This window comes from Chinchilla lanigera, unplaced genomic scaffold (genome assembly GCF_000276665.1).
Source record: "Chinchilla lanigera isolate Chin_1 unplaced genomic scaffold, ChiLan1.0 scaffold00015, whole genome shotgun sequence".
Taxonomy (NCBI): Eukaryota; Metazoa; Chordata; class Mammalia; order Rodentia; family Chinchillidae; genus Chinchilla; species Chinchilla lanigera.
Genome location: NW_004955416.1, coordinates 15382007 through 15399671, shown reverse-complemented (window position 1 = coordinate 15399671; position 17665 = coordinate 15382007). Strand labels below are relative to the sequence as shown.

Below are 17665 nucleotides of genomic sequence, written 5' to 3'. Positions count from 1 at the left end.
AAAAAACCAAAAAAATAAAAAAATAAAAAAAAAAATAAAAAAACCCCCAAATCAACTCCTTCGAACAAGGGGATCTGGTGTCAAGGGCTATCTATTTATCTTCCCCTTCTTCCCACACAAAGCTGCCTATTGTTACCTGTCCAAAAAGTGGTCACTGCTGAGGACCTAGAAGAGCAAAGATAAGAGGTTGCAGGGAGCAATGGACACAAACCACGGGAAGCACTGCTCAGAACTGCCCACTCTGTGGCCCCTGCGCATGGTCCTGCTGGGCACTGTCCTGGACCTGCTTTGCCACACATCAGGAGGCCTGAGGAGCCAGTGTTTGCGGTGGCACAAGTCTGTGACCTCAGTGCCTGGAGACCTGGCCTACAAGACGGTGTGCAGCAAGAGGCCCGAGTGTGAGTGGCAGTCTGAGCTCCACATTAGCCACAGAAGGCGTCTCATCACATGTGAACATTTCTGGGTCTCCGCAGCCTGGAAGGTCCCCGAAGGAACTGGATGTGCCCACAGTCCAGCACAGGGAGGGCACAGCTGGTGCGCTGCAGGTCTAGGAGTTGCATGGCGGCCCCTGCTCAGGCTCTCACGCTCCAAACCCAGGACCGGGGGCAGCGGGTTCCCAACTGATGGGGGACTCCTCATTCACAACACAGCAACTGAGCCTCTGCTCCCAGGAGGGAAATGTATTTTAAACCCTACAGACACAGGTCCCTCTCTACCCTGGAGGACCCCTCCGGCACGATGAGAGGTATGGTGGTGTGCACCAGGCTTACGCTGTGGATTCTTCCTGCACACAAACATCAGGAGGACAGAACCCGGACCACAGGGAGGGGAAAATGTCCTCTGCAGAAGGAGGCAACCAAAGAGATTTGGTACACAAAACGATTCTGAGTAAAAGGGCCCTGGCACAGCCAGCAGGAGATTGCAGGCCTCAGGAATCCCACCCCTGCCCCCATTACATCCACAGAAGGGCCGGTTCCTCCCCGCTGGCCCTCAGGAGCTCTGGTGCGGAGGAGGAAGAGTCAGAGAACAAGCTCAGTCCTGGAGGGAGGCCAGGAAAGAGCTAAGGTGCAGGTGGCATGGTGCAGACTCCCCGCTGCCAGAGGGCTGGGGGTGTGTGGAACCCTGCTCCACAACTCCCACACAGAGAAGTACCAGGGCCGAGGCTTGACTAAGGTGCCCATGGGTTCTGCTTCCAGCTTGCCTGGCTTTGCTCGTCCTAAAGGGTTCCAGTTTAGCCCAAGCCTCGCCCTCAGACGAACTGGGACAGGTTGGGGACTTTGATGTTCAGGTCGCCAATGTTGATGTTCCTTGGGATCTCAGGCAGGTTGATGTTTTTCACCGCAGACACAGCCCGCGCAGGGGCCGCAGAAAGGCCGCCCTGAGGAGAAAGGAGAGGTGAGTAGGAGACACGCTCTCGTAGTCTTCTGCTGATGCTTTACAAACACACAACAGATGAAGGAGACCGAGAACAACTCCAAACAGACACACACGACTTTTAATTTTTCCTCCTTGCTCCTCAAAGGTAGCCAACAAAACAATGTCTAAGGCGATGGGGTTCGGCAAGTGGTCCACAGCCCGTGCTCATATCAGACTACGAGCTCCTCAAAGGTGGGCTTGGGGCACCTGTCACACGGCTTCAGAGTCCCAGCGACCAACGGTGCGTGGTCCACGGAAAGCGCCCAGTGCGTGCTTGCTGACATAACCTGAGATGGTTTATCCAAGGCAGAAGAGGTACCAAGGGTACTTTTCTGGTTATGAAGCCAAACAAAACCAAACCCTTTCCTCAAAAGACTATTTTTTTTTTGTCTTTTTGAGATAGGGTCTCGCTGTGCAGTTCAGGCTGGCCTTGAGCTCACTTTGTAGCCCAGGCTGGTCTTGAACTCACAACGATCCTCCTGCCTCAGCCTCCCGAGTGCTGAGATTACAGGCGAGTGCCATCACGCCCGGCTTCAAGAGACTATCTTGTAGACAAGGGCAACGTCACGGGGAAATTCTGAAAAGGAAAAGAAACATCACAGCTTTAGAGCAACTGCTTGCTGACTAACGCAGGATGGAAAAGGCCGGCTTTGGAAATGTCATGTGGCAGGACACCGAGGTCCGAGTCCAGCCTCCGTGTTCACTCCAGAGTGGACAGAGGGCAGGAGTGGACAGGCTCTCAAAATCATTTTTTCCTGACTGACTGCTTTCAGGACCCTTACCCAGCAGGACTGTTTCCTCTGGCTCCAAACTCCTGGCCTCTGACTCACTCCTAAGCCCGAAGCTCCCCAACCCTGCCTCTCTGAAGGAACTCAAGCTGCCCGAGAGCTGCGGTCTGGAAAAGCTTCCTCGGCGGCCTGCCAGTTCTCACAGAAGACTCCCAAGATCTGGTTCCGTTACGCAGAGCAAAAAACTCTTAAGTCACTCAGACAGTTAAGGGGTAATTTGTTCTGCTCCTTCTGGACTTGTGAAGGCATGTGTCTGTCACCACCGCTCCCTTGTACGACTGGGGGACTGAAAGATCTTAGAGGATCAACTCCCCCCTCTACCTCAGGTTCTGTATTAGCCCAGCATCACGGACAGTGTGCTGGGCTCAGTCTTTGTAAGCCCAGCCCGATGCGATCATACTAGTTTTTTTACAAACCTAACCGGAAGTAAGGAAACTGGCAGCCAAGGGCTGAAAGACACCACAAGCAGTGGCTACCTGGGACATCGGACTCACACAGCACACAAACTTGAAAACCACTGGGGAGTGGGAAGAGGAACTGCAGGTCCCTCCAGGGAGTACACCGCCTTCAGAGGAGGAATCAGAAACCACAAACATCAGCCAGAGCCCCCAGGTCAGAGCTCTCTGCCCTCTGCTTAACCATCAGGGATGACCTGTGAATCATCCAGCTTTGATGGACTCCAGGAAGAAAGAAGGTGGGCAGACACCACCTCCAAAGGTGCCCACACTCCCCTCCTGCCCGGACCCTCTGCCCAGCAGAGCAAGTGCGTGGCCCCAGACTCACCTCCGACTTCTCTAGCCGGCTCTGAGCCTCCATCTGGGCCACAATCTCGTTCATGTTGGTTTCTAGCACCATCCCGCCCATCACCACCTCCTGGAGGATGTAGTGGACCTGTAGGGAAGCAGACGGAGGGAGGGCAGACAGCTGCAGGGGTCAGGGTCAAGCCCGCACAGGCCCCTGTTCCTCCAGCGGCAGAGTAGTCGGATGCGATACTGGGCTCTGATTTATAATTCAGATCCTGAAGGCCCTAGCACAGCCACCTCTCCTGTGAGGTGATGTGGGGTCGCTCTTGGTCCCCAAGTGTCAGAGCCACAATGTCTTCTGCCAGCACCAGCAGAGGAACATGGCTACACTCAAGGCAGCGAGGTGACAGCCCAGGATTTGGATCTCTACCATTTATCAGCTGGGTGCTAGGGAAATGCTCCTTTTGCTGTTCACCTCCTCCAGGACTGCCGTGAAAGCTGGCTGAGAGAACCAGTGTGGAAAGCACCTTGGCTGACCCTGCCACATGCTGGGTCCTACATGGGCTGTGATGGTTTTCACCACTAATTCTACCATCATCAGTACCAAGGGATGAAACAGCCCCTATCCGAGCAGCGGAAACGGCATGTCTCACCCACACTGTGAGATGCAGTCTCCAGCCTGGGCTCTCTTGGAGGGGAGTGATCAGACCAAATGCCCACTCTTGTGTGCCGCCCTGTATCTTACTGCTTCTCCTCTAAGCCTGAGGCCTACACTCAGCTCAGAGTCCATTCAGCTAGTGGTTCCCTAAGTGGAGCTGGAGCTGAGCCCCGGGGTGCTCAACTACTGTGAGAGGACAGAGGTGACTCCACACTGCACCCACGATGGCAGGAAAGCTGCCATGGACAGGCCTGGGTGGGTTAGGTTTGAGGTGCCCACAGGTACACTTCGTATTTCAAATTAAATCCTATCGACATGGGCTCTATAGTACTTTAGTCAAGCTGGAATGACAGAAAGTCTCACCTTCCACAGCCAACCAGGTGCCAAACTATTGGCTTGTCCCCTGGAGGTCAGAGGATGGCTGGGGAAGGCAGGGCACCTCACAGGACCGTGTGACAACTGCAGCTGGGCTCTGACCTGGAGGAAGTGGGGAGAAAGATTCGGGTGGAAGGCATACTGTTGATGCAGGCGGGACGGGGCTCCTGGTCTGGCTGAGACAGCAGCTTTATGTGAGCAGAAGGCTAAGGACAGGCTCAGGGTTTCCCAGCAGGGCGGTCACAACATGGGCTGGATAACCCTGTCAGGCTGTCCTGTGCACTGTGGCATGTTTCTGGTCTCCATATACGAGATGCCAGCAGCAACCCTCACCGATAACAAGCCGCAATGTCCAGACGCTGCCAAACGTCTCCAAGGGGCAAACTCACTGCAGCTGAGAACCACTGGTCTAGACAGAGCCCAGCGCCCATCTCTGTCATCAGCCAAGAGTCAAGAAGCAAGATGTGTCCAACCTGTGCATTTAACCTGTGAAGTTTTCTGGCAAGTGAGTGCTCCTTTTTTTTTGAAATAGGGTCTCACTATGTAGTCCAGGTTGCAAACTCACAGCGATCCTCCTGCCTTGGCCTCCCTAGTGCTGGGATTACAGGTGTGCCCTGCCCCCAGACACGGGTGCTCCCTATTTTGTCTGCAATAAGTGGAGGAAAGGAGCTAGCAGCCATGACCAGGACATTTCTTTTGATGTTGGGGAGAGTGCTAAGGTAGGAGTACCCCCTCATACATGCCTGTTCTGAGCTACAGTAACCACTTTCTGTTTACCCTCAGGAGGGGTTCTACACTTTATTTTATTTTTATTTATTTTGTCTTTTTGAGATAGGGTCTTGCTATGAAGTTCAGACTGACCTTGAGCTCACTTTGTAGCCCAGGCTGGCCTCAAACTCAGCCTCCCAAGTACTGAGATTACAGGTGTGCACCCGGCTGGCTCTACATTTTATACAATCTCCATTACTCATTATCTATGTGCAAATGAAAATTTAATGTCAAAAGTTTCATATCTACATAATTTAAAAACACACAAAACTGTTTTTAAAACTACTCCCTGGGGACTTCACTGCTTCCACTTTCCCACCAAGATGCAGTCCTTAAGCACAAGATCCTGAGTTCGATTCCTGGTACAAAAAAAAAAAGACACAATCCTTTAAGTGCATGAATTGTGTGCAGCTCCTCAGGAAACTACAAAAGGAATCATCATAGGGCTCAGCAAGTCCACTTCTGAGGACATATCCAACAGAAGTGACAGCCCGGTACCGGAGACCTATTATCACACTGGGCTCACAACAGCACAGCCCACAAGAGTGAAAATGTGGGAGGGACCCAGGACCCACTGCTGGATGAGTAACTAAAACAAAGCAGTATATCCACACATGCAACAGTACTCAGACTGAAAAACAAGGACATTCTGGCACCTGCTAGGACAGATGAACCTTGGGGACACTAGGCTGTCACTCAGAAATGAAGTGACAATTATAGTAGGATTCTGCTATGGTTTGTGTCTAGATGTGCCCCCAAACCCTCATGCAGTCACGGGGTGGGATTCTAGAGTTTCTGATTGACTTGTGGTCCAATGGGATTATGGGTATGAGTGTTACATCCGCCCTGCACTGGGCGTAGCAGGGTGAGTAGCCTGCACACAATGTAAGGGAGGGAAAGAGGCTTGCTTTCTGCTGTTACTCCTCCCTTTCGCTCTTGCAGCTTTTACTGTTTTTGTTGTTGTTGTTGTTTGTTTGTTTTTGGTCTTTTTGAGAAAGGGTCTTGCTACACAGTTCAGGCTGGCCTTGAGCTCACTTTGTAGCCCAGTCTGGTCTCGAACTTGCAATGATCCTCTTGCCTCAGCCTCCCGAGTGCTGGGATTACAGGTGTGCACCACCACGCCTGGCTTGCTTTTGCTGTTTTCCACAGCCATGAACTGGTGCCCTCTGCCATGTGCTACCCTGCCTTGCAGCCAGCCAAGTATGGACTGAAACCTCCACAAAGTGAGCTAAATAAACCCTTCCTTCCTTAATTTTGGGCATCAGGTATTTTTGTCCCAGCAACAAGAGAAAACTAACCAAGACAGATCCTCCTTACATGAAGCACACAACAGGCAGTGGGCAACACATACAGATGGAAAGCAGAATGCTGGGAGCCAGGGCTGGGGAGAAGGATGTAAGCAGGGTTGGTTTTCTAAAATGAAGCTCTGGGGCTGGGGATATAGCTCAGGGGCACAAGCGCCTGCCTGGCAAGCGTAAGGTCCTGAGTTTGATTCCTGGTACCAAAAGTAAATAAATAAATAAAATAAAACAAAGCTCTGGCAACGTGTGGCGGTGCTGGCTGCACAGCAGTGGGAGTGTACCCAATGCTGCTGCACCTTTAAGGTAGGAACAGTGGGGACGTCACATTATGCCAAGAATTTTTCACTAGGATTTAAAAGAGAAAGAAACAGACCTATCTGCTAGTGTTTATTCCTTTGGTGGGACCAACCTGTTGAGTAGAAAGTATGGGCCGGGGATTTAGCTCAGCGGCACAAGCACCTGTCCGGCAAGCACAAGGTCCTGAGTTTGATCCCCAGTACCACAAAAAAAAAAAAAAAAGAAAGTAATACCACTGAATATCTACTATGCGCCCAGAACTTCGTGTACTTAATTCTGTAACATGAACCCGAGGCAAGGGAGGTAAACTTCATTTTATATACGAGGAAAAGCCAGTAAGACTCTCCCAATGTCGGGGATCTCAGTAGCAGGACTGAATGCTGGATCTAGGTTTCAGCCCAGAGCTCACACTCTGCCCTTTCTGCCACACTCCCTCAGGATCCCAAACTGCATCTTCCTCTTATTCATCCCTGACCCTGGGATGTATAGAATCATTTTAAGACCTGCTGCCAGATCTTAAAGCTGGGCACGGTAACACATGCCTTTAATTCCAGCTCTCGGGAGGCTGAGGCAGAAGAGTCACAAGTTTAAAACCAGCTGGACGTGGTGGTGCACGCCTGTAATCCTAGCACTCAGGAGGCTGAGGCGGGAGGATCGTTGTGAGTTCAAGACCAGCCTGGGCTACAAAGTAAGCTCAAGGCCAGCCTGAACTGCATGGCGAGACCTTGTCTCAAAAAGACAAAAACAAACAAATAAACAACAAGAAAAAAAAACAAGTTTAAGACCATCCTGGGCAATTTAGTGAGACCCTGTCTCAAAAAACAAAACAAAACAAAACAACCAAAATGCTGGCTATAGCTCACTCAGTGCAAAGGCCCTGGGCTCAATCCCAAGTATCACAAGAAGAAAACACAAAACCAAACAAAAAGATACTTGCCTTTGGGATGTCAAACATCTGGCAGGAATTTTTTCATGCTGCACCGGAGGCCTACAACACGGCCCGGTGCTGAGCAGGCATGGTGAATGAATGAAGCTTCCCAACACCCTGAGTCAGTTTTTTTGTTTTGTTTTGTTTTTGTTTTTTTGAGATGGGTTTCACTATGTAGTTCAGGCTGGCCTTAAACTTATTTTGTAGCCCAAGCTAGCCTTGAACTCTCAGCAATCCTCCTGCCTCTGCCTCCTGAGTGCTGGGATTACAAACATGCACCACCATGCCTGGTTTAGCAGATTCTTTGGACTTTTTATTTTTTATTTTTGGTCTTTTTGGTCTTTTTGAGACAAGGTCTCACTATGTAGTTAGTTCAGGCTAGCCTTCAGCTTACTTTGTTGCCCTGGCTGGTTTTGAACACACAAGGATCCTCCTGCTTCAGCCTCCTGTGTAATGGGATTACAGGCATATGCCACCATGCCCCGCTCAGACTTTTTGGACTTTAGGGGTTTAGAAGATGAATGAGGCTTTTCCTTTCCCTAGTATCCATTCAGCTCCTCCTGCAGTTAGGTCCTACCAGTCCTGCCTCTCCCAGCCCCTCTCCACTCCTGATCCGCCCACTGCCCACTGCAGGCTTTTCACATGTGTCTTTCTCTGGCCCCATCCCTCAGCTCCACAGATGAGGGGCTAGACTGGGCCACAAATCCTCTCTCAGCGCCCTGGCCCAAGGGCTTTATCCCCAGGGACCCTGGGAAAATTGGTGCAGAGGCAGGGGTGGCTTGATGACTACCCAGTCTCCACCACTGCCCCCAAGGTACCCATTTTCTTTTCTGGGCTCTTACTTGTGCCCCTTTTCAGACCTCAGGGCTTCACAGTTTTGTGTCCTCTGGAAAAGGGGACTGCAGCTACCAGAGGTCTTTACTGTCTTTTTCACTTTCCAAAAAAAAAGTCAGTGTTTTTCAAAAGTCATCCAAATGTGTTCTAAATGCGAAGAAGGAGAAATAAAAATACAAACTCCATTTCCAACAAAACTAGAACACAACCCAAATTCCAGGCCCTAGAATGTTGAAAAGCTGTTAAAAGCAGGGAGCTGAGACAAGGCTTATTTAGCTCACAAAAGGAGCAAAGAGGGGGGTGTGGGAGCCAGGGACCTCAGAGAGGCCTATAAAAACATTTCCACAGAGCATGGTAGTGTGAGCCTGTAATCCCAGAACTCAGGAGGCTGAGGCAGGAAGATTGCCATGAGTTAAGAGGCCTGAGACCCTGTCTCAAAACAAACAAATCCCCAACAAAACAAAAACAACTCACTTCCGGATGGTAAAGCATACTCCCTCTGGTACCAAACAAATTCCTAGTCTGTGGGAGATAGGAATTTCCTTGGACCTGCAGTTGGAGCTCTATGAAAAAACCACAAAAACAAGCTGTATTTGCCTCAGAGCTGTTCCCTAGTGGCAGCAGGAAGAAAGCCTTTGTATTGTGGAAATGTTCATGGAGGCCATTTTATTGGCTAGATAAAAATACATAAATGAACCCCCCCGGCTCCTAAATCGTGGGACTGATTGCTGCAGCTTAGAATATAGTCTTGGTACCTCCCCCAAAAAAGAATTTTGAAAATAGTCCTTGAAAAACTAAACTATTTAAAGATGGTATAAAAGAAATTTTCATAGGGTCTAAAGATACAACAAAAGAAAAAGTAGGAAAGAAACAAGAAACTGAACGGTAGATTAAGAGGAAACACCTGAGTTGCGCGTGGTGGCCCACACCTGTGATCCCAGTACTTGGAAGGCTGAGACTGGAGGACTGCTGTGCGTTTGAGGCCAGCCAGGGCTACAAAGTGAGTTCAAGACCAGAACAAACTGCATTGCAAAACCCTGTCTCAAAAAAACAACAACAAAAAAGCAAACTCTTGAGCTGAGTGTGGTGGTGCATGCCTGCAATCCCAGCACTCAGGAGGCTGAGGGAGGAGGTAATCTATGTAGTAAGACCATGTCTCAAAAAAACAAAACAAAACCCGATGGCTATGAAGCAGGAAGTGGAGGATCCCTCCAGACTGTCAGGACCCCTTCACCTGCAGCTTGCTCATCGTCTTGCCTAAGCAGAGGTCAACTTCCTATCCTTTTAAGCATTCACCCTCACTTTCACAGGACCATTCTCCTCTCACTCCTGGCTTACCTGTATGTTAGTTAATAAATGACACAATCACAATCACAATAGCAGTACAAGGGCACAAACATCTGCAAATGCCACACCTGCCCTTCGGAACACACAATGACTCCACTGGTGTAAGTAGCGAAGGACGCACAAATAGCTGTTTGTGTGATCCTCTTCCACTGGCTGAGAAGTGGGCCTAAGCAGGCTCCTAAATCGTGGTGTTTCTCTGAGTGGAAGAAAGAGGACCTGAGAAAGCTGGCAGTGGCTGCACAAAATACGGGACGCCTGCAGCCAAGAATCGACACCAAACTCAGATACCCAGTGACCCAGACATGGCTGGAGGACAGGCAGGCACGGGGGGGGGGGGGGGGGGCTGACCTCGAGGATGCAGGGGCCACCAAGGTAAACACCCGGAAGAACAAGGAGAGGGAACGTACCAGGCCAGCAGAGCGAGACTGGGGAAAAGGAAATGAGTCACACGGATGGCACTCAAAATTTACAGGAATAAAAGACAGCAAAGAGACAAAGGTCTTTCAGAAAAGCCCAGCCTACCAGAACATGCACTGAACAAGTATGAATTCTCAAGTACTAATTTAGTTTTCTGCTAACTTAGCAACCATCTAAAATGACACTAGCAGAAGTTTTTTTCGGTACTGGGAATCAAACTCATGACTTCATGCTTGCCAGGCAGGCGCTGTGCCGCTGAGCTATAGCCCCAGCCTAGAATTGTTTTCTTTTTGTAAAGTATGTTAACATTCATCATAGGGAATTTGTACCTGTACATGATACATCTTGAGTCTTTTATTCCCATTCCCCTTCCCTGCTTCAACCTCTCTTCTCATCTAGAAGAGTTTTATTTAAGCTGGGTGTGGTGGCGCACACCTGTAATCCTAGCACTTGGGAGGCTGAGGCAGGAGGATTGCTGCAAGTTCAAGCCCAGTTTGGGATACAAAGTGAGCTGGAGGTCAGGCTGAACTGCATAGCAAGACCCTGTTTCAAAAAGACAGAAAAAAGCTTTGTTTCCATTTTTTCCTTCTATTTTCTTGTCCTTTCCTTCCTTTCCTCCTCCCTCTTCCCTTGTTTCCCTTCTTATTTGAACATTTTCTTCCCATTTCCCAATATTTATATGCATTTTAGTCCTTATTTATACTTTTGGTTTCTCACACCAGAGAAACAATGTAGTATTTAAATGATTTATTTCACTTAAGAGTATGGTCTGTAAGGTGCACCTGTTTACCTAGAAATGTCTCAGGTTTATCCTTCTTTATGTCTGAGTAGTATTCCACTGCATTAAAAAAAAACCCACATCTTCTTTATCCATTCATCCGTTGATGGATATTTGTGCTGTTTCCAAGATTTTGCTATTACAAACTGTGCCGCTATGAACATGGGTATGCATACATTTTGATATAATGCTTTTAAGTCATTCAGGATGATACCAATAAGAGGAATAGCTGGGTCAAATGGAACTTTTAGTTTTCTGAGGCCTCTCCACACTGGACACTAGCAGAATTTATTCAGATGTGTTTGCTAACAGAATTTAAACAAAGGTGCTATTGATTTCTTAGTTCTTGGCAAATCCAGTGGTGATATGATCTAGAAATAATCACAACCAGGAAGTTTCACCTGATCATAAAGATTAAGACAATCCAAAAGAAATTAATAGAACAACCTGATAAAAGGAGAAGGCAATAAAAGAAATACTTGGGCAGTGCATCTGAATTTTTTTTTTTTTTTTTTTGGTGACCCTGGTGAATTGAAGCTGGGCAAGTGCTCTACCACTTAGTTACACCCCTAGGCCTGCACATGAAATCATACGAGGAAAAACGTGAGGTGGAAAGTGATGTTTTCTAAGATCGAGATGCATAAGTTTATGATGTTTTAAGAAGGTAAAGTTGGTGCTATTAGTTCTGTCTTATCTTTCAAGGCTGGCCGTGGTGGCGCACACACCTGTAATCCTAGCACTCAGGAGGCTGAGGCAGGAGGACTTCCAGAACTGCTTCAGGAAGTGGCAAGAATGATCGGATAAGTGTGTCTGAAATGAGTCAGAATATTTTGAAGGGGATTAATGGCAATAGATTTTTAAAATTTAAACACTCACCGCCAGGCATGGCGGTATGTGCCTGTCATCCCAGCACTCTGGGAAGTTGAGGCAGGAGGAGTGCAAATTCAAACTAGCCTGAGCAACTCAGCAAAACCTTGTCTCAAATTAAAAAGGTGCTGAGACATAGCTCAGTGTGGAAGCTCTGGGTTCAATTCCCAGTATCACAAAAGCAAACAAAAAAAACAATAAAATTCACCATATATTGTGATCAGCCCTTGTACCTAGTGTATGCTGATTTAAGAGGGCTTAGGGACTTCTGGAGGGTTGGACTCTCCTGAAGAGCTTAAGCCATCACTTCCATAGCCAACAAAAGCCTGATCAGCCTGATCAGAAAACACGACCAGAAAGCATCAGAGAGAGGGGGATAATAGGCTGTATGGGATGTAGCTCAGTGGTAGAGTATGTGCTTAGCATCCCAAACAAACAGTAAACCGCAAGAAAAGGAAAGAAAACTGTCTGAGCTACTGGGACTTCCTGGAAGAGAAAGCACGTCTCCAAATCAGAGCGAAGGCTTACATTGCTGCCAACCCTGGCTATTTGCTGTCCCCACTTGAACTACTTTCACCTGTTCCTTCTCCTATACCTTCGTGCCATCCTGTTCAGCAATTCGGTAAGAAACAGACACAGTCTTCCAAGTTTGAGGCACTAAAATCCAACAGTTGGACCAACCAAATGAAAAAAAAAGGCTAAGGAGGTCCTCTCTAGGCTGCATTAGCGCCCTCTGCGTGGGGACACTACAGAGACAACTCAATGTGTTGTCACAGTGCTTTCACTGTCCACCTCTTCGCCTTGACTGTGCTGCCTGGAAGGCAGGTCACCTGTCACATTCTTCCCCGGTGCCCAGTGTTGTGCCCTGTGGTTGACAAGTGGACGGGACAGGTGCTGGCAGAACAGATGAAAGAGTGGGCTCAAAGGTCCGGGTTCCAAAGCAGGGCCTCCTAGCCTGGTGCTAGAAAACACGCTCTATTGTCTGGGACCCAGCATTAATCTCCACGGATAAAGGAGATTAATGGGAGATTAATGGGAGCCTGCCAGCTTCATAACAGACTGACACTCTCAGAGAAAAAAGAAAGTGTCAGTCAGAGACACAGGTACACCTTGGGAACCTGCCTCTGAAATGCCGGAGGCAGAGACAAGTCTGTCTCTATGCTGGAGGCAGCCAGGACCTTCCAGGGTTCCATCGCGGGTTACACATCTCTGCAAAGTCACAGGAAGTGCTGAATCGCAACAGACACTATCACTACAAACAATCTACCTTCTGGAGCCTGAAGATAATATTAACAAGCATAAGCAAAACACTGAAATTAGTCTTCTTCCTCTGGTTAAAGCAGCTTCCAAACCTTGAATTAGTCATTTTCCCAAAGCTTAAAGTATTAAACTTATAATGCATTTTCCCATAAAAATAACATCAAGTTCTCAAGTTAGCAGTTCACAAAAGACAATTTAAACTCCTAATGTTACTGAGTGAGGTGTGCTAGCACAGAGAATCCCTGCAGCTACACCAATAACTTGTGCTGTTTCTATAACACAGTGCAGTTCTCTATCAGGATGACAGGACCCCACCTAGCAGAACTTCCTTAGCAGGGACGAGAAGTAAAATCCTCTGAGACAGTATGGGGACATCAATCACACCATACCCCAACCGTCACCATATCCAGGCTTCAGCACTGGAAGTCAAGATGTGCTGGGCCACAAAACACAGGGCTCACCCCCCATTGCCGATCACATCCTCCCATCTGTCTTAAAATGATTGCGTCACTGCCCAGAAGACAGCAAAATACTAGCCACAAAGAAGAACAGCACTTTGTATTAGGTAATTAGGAAATGCACTGCATAACACTCAAGTCTTAAAAAGGCTTCTGAATCACTGACAAGTGATCAAGTCTACTGTATAAAAACCTCAGCTGGGCATGGTGGCACATGCCTGTAAGCCCAGCACTCGGGAGGCTGAGGCAGGAGGATCATTGCAAGTTCGAGACCAGCTTGGGCTACAAAGCGAGCTCAAGGCCAGCCTGAACTGCATAGTGAGACCCTGTCTAAAAAAGACAAAAAACAAAACAAAACAAAAAAACTCCTGCAATACTGGTAACTTTGTTATCCTCTCTCGGCTTGGCTGGTTTCATTAATTCCTACAAAAGGTCTTCAGAGAATAAGGAGGGAAGAGATTCCAGGAGATGGGCACTTGCTTATCTATGCTGGAAGGTGTGGTGGCTATTAAGCAGCCAAAGAACAGGGCTGGACTCTGCAATATCAGGAAGAGAAAGTCACTTGAGAGTCATCTTGGCCTCAAGTCAGGCTCTAGCTCCCACTCTTTTGCTTTAGAAAGAAATGAAACTGGGAGTGGTAGCGCTGGGCTGTAATCCCAGGACTTTGGGAGGCTGAGGTAGGAGGACTGCAAGTTCTAGCCCAGCCTGGGTAATTTAATGACTTGCTGAGACACTGTCTCAAAAAAAAGAAAAATTTTTCTCAAAGGGGAAGGGGATCAAGGCAGGTAGAAGAGAAGAGAAGAGACAGAGGATGAAAAAAGGAATTAAGATGTGTTGAGTACAGATACCAACTCCACACAAGGAATGTAAACATTACATACTACACACATGTAGAATTAAATAATTAATTGATAAAAATTAAATGCAAAGGTCTGGGGATGCAGCTCAGAGCAAAGGCCTTAGTTTCAATCTCGTGTCGACAAAAAATAAATACAAATTAAAAAAAAAAAAGCAGAAGGAGGCAGAAAAACACCTCCTAAAGACCAGGCACGCGTACCTTGCCCCTGGCTCTGCCCCTCTCCTCCCTCCCAAGGCCAAGGTTCCAGCAGCTCTCAGACATGGGAAGTGCTGGCTGCTCACGTTCCCGTGGCTGCCCACGCATCTCCTGCCCAAAATGAATGTAGTCATCCGACGGCACTCCTGCTGGCTTAGTGGACCGCAGGGAGGACTCAGAGAAGGACCAGGCACACTCAGCCTCTCTGAGAAAGTGGCTTTCTAGCCAAGGAGACTTGTTTTGTGTGAAAGAGTTGAACAGTAAATCACCTTTTTTTTTTGTACTGGGAATCGAACTCAGTCAGAACCTTGCGCTTGCCAGGCAGGTGCTTGTGCCCCTGAGCTATATCCCCGGCCCCACCTTTTTTTTTGAAACAGGGTCTCACTATGTAGTCCAGGTTGGCCTCAGACTTGCAATGATCCTCCCCCACTTCAGCCTCTCAAGTGTTGGGATTTACAGGTGTGCACCATCATGCCCAGCTCCGTGAAATCATTTTAACAGAGTCCTTTGAAAGTGTATTACATATTCCCATGTCATCTAAACAGTATACAGTTTGGCTGTGAATTTTTCTGGCACTCATTAGCATCAACTGGTGATGCTGAGATGTGTCCAGGGACTCTCAGGCAGAGCTGTCTGGTCCTAAGGAGCCGTGCTAAAATGAAGGGCAGGCCAAGGAAGCAACCCACCTTGGAGTTCTTTCCCTTTTGCCTGCTAATGTAACATCTCCTAAACCACTTTTTTTTGTTTGTTTTTGTTTTTTTTCCAGTACCAGGAATCGAACTCACAACCTCACACTTGCCATGCAGCAGCTGTGCCACTGAGGTAAATCCCTAGCCCGCTAAACCACTTTTATGGTCTTCCTTGGCCTTCATATTGGACATTTTTTTTTTTTTTGGCTGTTTGAGACAGGGTCTCAGTATGCAGTTCTGCAGTTCAAGCTGGTCTTCAACTCATTTTGTAGCCCAGGCTAGCCTCGAAAGCTCAGCCATCCTCCTGCCTCAGCCTCCCAAGTGCTGGGATTACAGGTATGTGCCACCATATCCAGCCATATTGGACATTTTAACTTTTCTTCTTGTCATGAAATTCCACAAGACAAGATCCCTAGCCCTCAATTTGTTTCTTGATCTCTCTTTCTCACTCACACATTCATGTGTTTCCAAGGAACAATCAATCAACCTAGTGGAATCTTGTTTCACAGAGGTGAATCCCTAAATTCACAAAGTGAGATGGAACCTATACACAACTTCACATCTCTTAAATAATATACGTAGGACCCCACAGCTAATTCTTCCTCCAGCAACAGAAGTGACTATTGCTTTAGTTTTTCAGGCTGGTTGGTCTGTTTTTTGAGACAAGGTCTTATTATGTACTCTCAGCTGTCCTCCCAGCATAGCAATCCTCCTGCCTCAGCCTTCCAAGTGCTGGGCCTATTAGTTTGGCTAATTTTTCTTTTTTTCTTTCAGTTGAGCACCAGACAAAGCAGCTGGCTTGTTTAGGATCCACAGGGACTGAAGTCTGGTTTTATGCATCAGAACGTTTCTGAGTACTCTAAGGTGCTCATGAAAGGCCAGGGCAGCAGAAACAAAGAACAGCAGATCCAAACCTCCCGTCTCCCCCTCGCTCCAGGTGGACACTGAGTAGAAATGTGAGTGAAATCATCCTGCATTCAGAACTTCTCTTTCTTGCTTTTGCAGAAAAGCTGAATGAGTTAAGTATGTACATATGACCTCATCGACCTATCGCACCATGGCAACAGGTTCCAGGCACTCACTCATTTTCTTGTTTTTTTTTTTTTTTTGGTTTTTCTCCAGTACCAGGAACCGAACTCACGACCTTGCGCTTGCCAGGCAGGCACTTTTGCCGCTGAGCTAAATCCCCAGCCCCGAGGTACTCACTCATTTTCACTTGAAGAATATATAATCTGCAACATCTATTCTTCAAATATTTTTAAAATCACAGCCGGGCATGGTGACACACGCCTGTAATCCCAGCACTCGGGAGGCTGAGGCAGGAGGATCATTGCGAGTTTGAGACCAGTCTGGGCTACAAAGTGAGCTCAAGGCCAGCCTGAACTGCATAGCGAGACTCTGTCTCAAAAGACAAAAAACACAAAATAAAATAAAATAAAATCACAGAATGTGAAGAGGTGGGAGGAAGAAGTGAGGAGAAAATGTGAACCCTGTCCTTGGAGCGCCCGGAATCAAGGAAGGAAGATAAAACATGTACAGACTTCACAATAATAAAAGGAAGGCTATGATGCGTACCATGACCCAAGTACAAAATGCTGTGCTAGCTTCGGGGAGGGGCAGGACCCTGAAACTAACTGGTGGACAGAAGAGGCACCTAGGCAGACGGAGCGGCAGTCACCTAGCAACTCATGAATTATTCTTCATATTCAAGCAATTCTTTTTTTTCTTTTTGAGACAAGTTCTTGCAATGTAGTCCAGGCTGGCCTTGCACTCACTATGTAGCCCAGGCTGGGCTCAAATTTGTGGCCAACCTCTTGCTTCAGTCTCCCATGTACAAGGACTACAGGTGCGCACAACCACGCCCAGCTTACGAGGAATTCTTTAGTAAAAGGAGCACCACTTAGTTGTATGCCCTTTAAGTATGAACAGCTGACTGTAGCAAAGTAAGCTCACTGCACATTATTACTTCCCTTTCTTTCAAAACAAAACAAAGCAGGGCCAGGGATATAGCTCAGTGGCATAAGTGCCTGCCTGGCAAGTGCAAGGTCCTGAGTTCAATTCCTGGTACAAAAAAAAAAAAAACCCAACAACAAAGCAAAACAACAAATTCCTAGTAGGAGTTAGGGTTCTCTGTACATTTTGTTGGGGGGGGGCAGTGCGGGGATGAACTCAGGGCCTCAGGCGTCCTGAGCAGTGTTCTACCACTGAACCATACCCCTAATTATTGGCTTTAAGATGTTCTAACAGGACGCTTCTTCCTAGTCTACTGTTTCATTTTCCCTCATCTCAAATGCCAAACAGTACTGTAGGTTACAGAAAACACTCCAGACCTGGTATTCTTAAATTTTATTAAATGTTTATCTGCTAACAGAGCAGGACCCATACACATCTTTCTCCATGCTTAGCCTACTTAAACAGGAAGGGATACTGCAGATGCTGCTGCACAGTGTAGAGGAAACTACAGGCCCAGAATCAGTCCAGCTTCTGGTTCTGTCACTTATTAGTTGTGTGACCTTAGAGAAACTGAGGCTTTTTATCTCTAAATCTCAGTTTGTTAATCTGTAAAATGGGGAGAACCACAGTGAGTAGCTGCCAGGCCTATCCTTCCCAACCCTGCACTGGGGATTAAATCGAGGGCCTTCACACTGAGCTATATCCCTGGCCCTTTTGTTTTTATTTTTTATTTT

The 17665-nt window shown here is 47.7% G+C and overlaps 1 protein-coding gene across 1 annotated transcript in view; it reads right to left on the bottom strand.

Moving 5' to 3' along the window:
- Positions 1 to 654: 654 nt before the first annotated feature.
- Positions 655 to 17665, bottom strand: part of LOC102024459 (arpin) — a 58948-nt gene continuing 41937 nt past the window's right edge. The window contains exons 9-10 of the mRNA XM_005381538.2: positions 2988 to 3095; positions 655 to 1378 (exon numbers count right to left, since the gene is read on the bottom strand). Coding sequence (XP_005381595.1) covers positions 1250 to 1378; positions 2988 to 3095 — 237 coding nt within the window. The 3' untranslated portion in view covers positions 655 to 1249. The remainder of the gene's footprint in view (positions 1379 to 2987; positions 3096 to 17665) is intronic.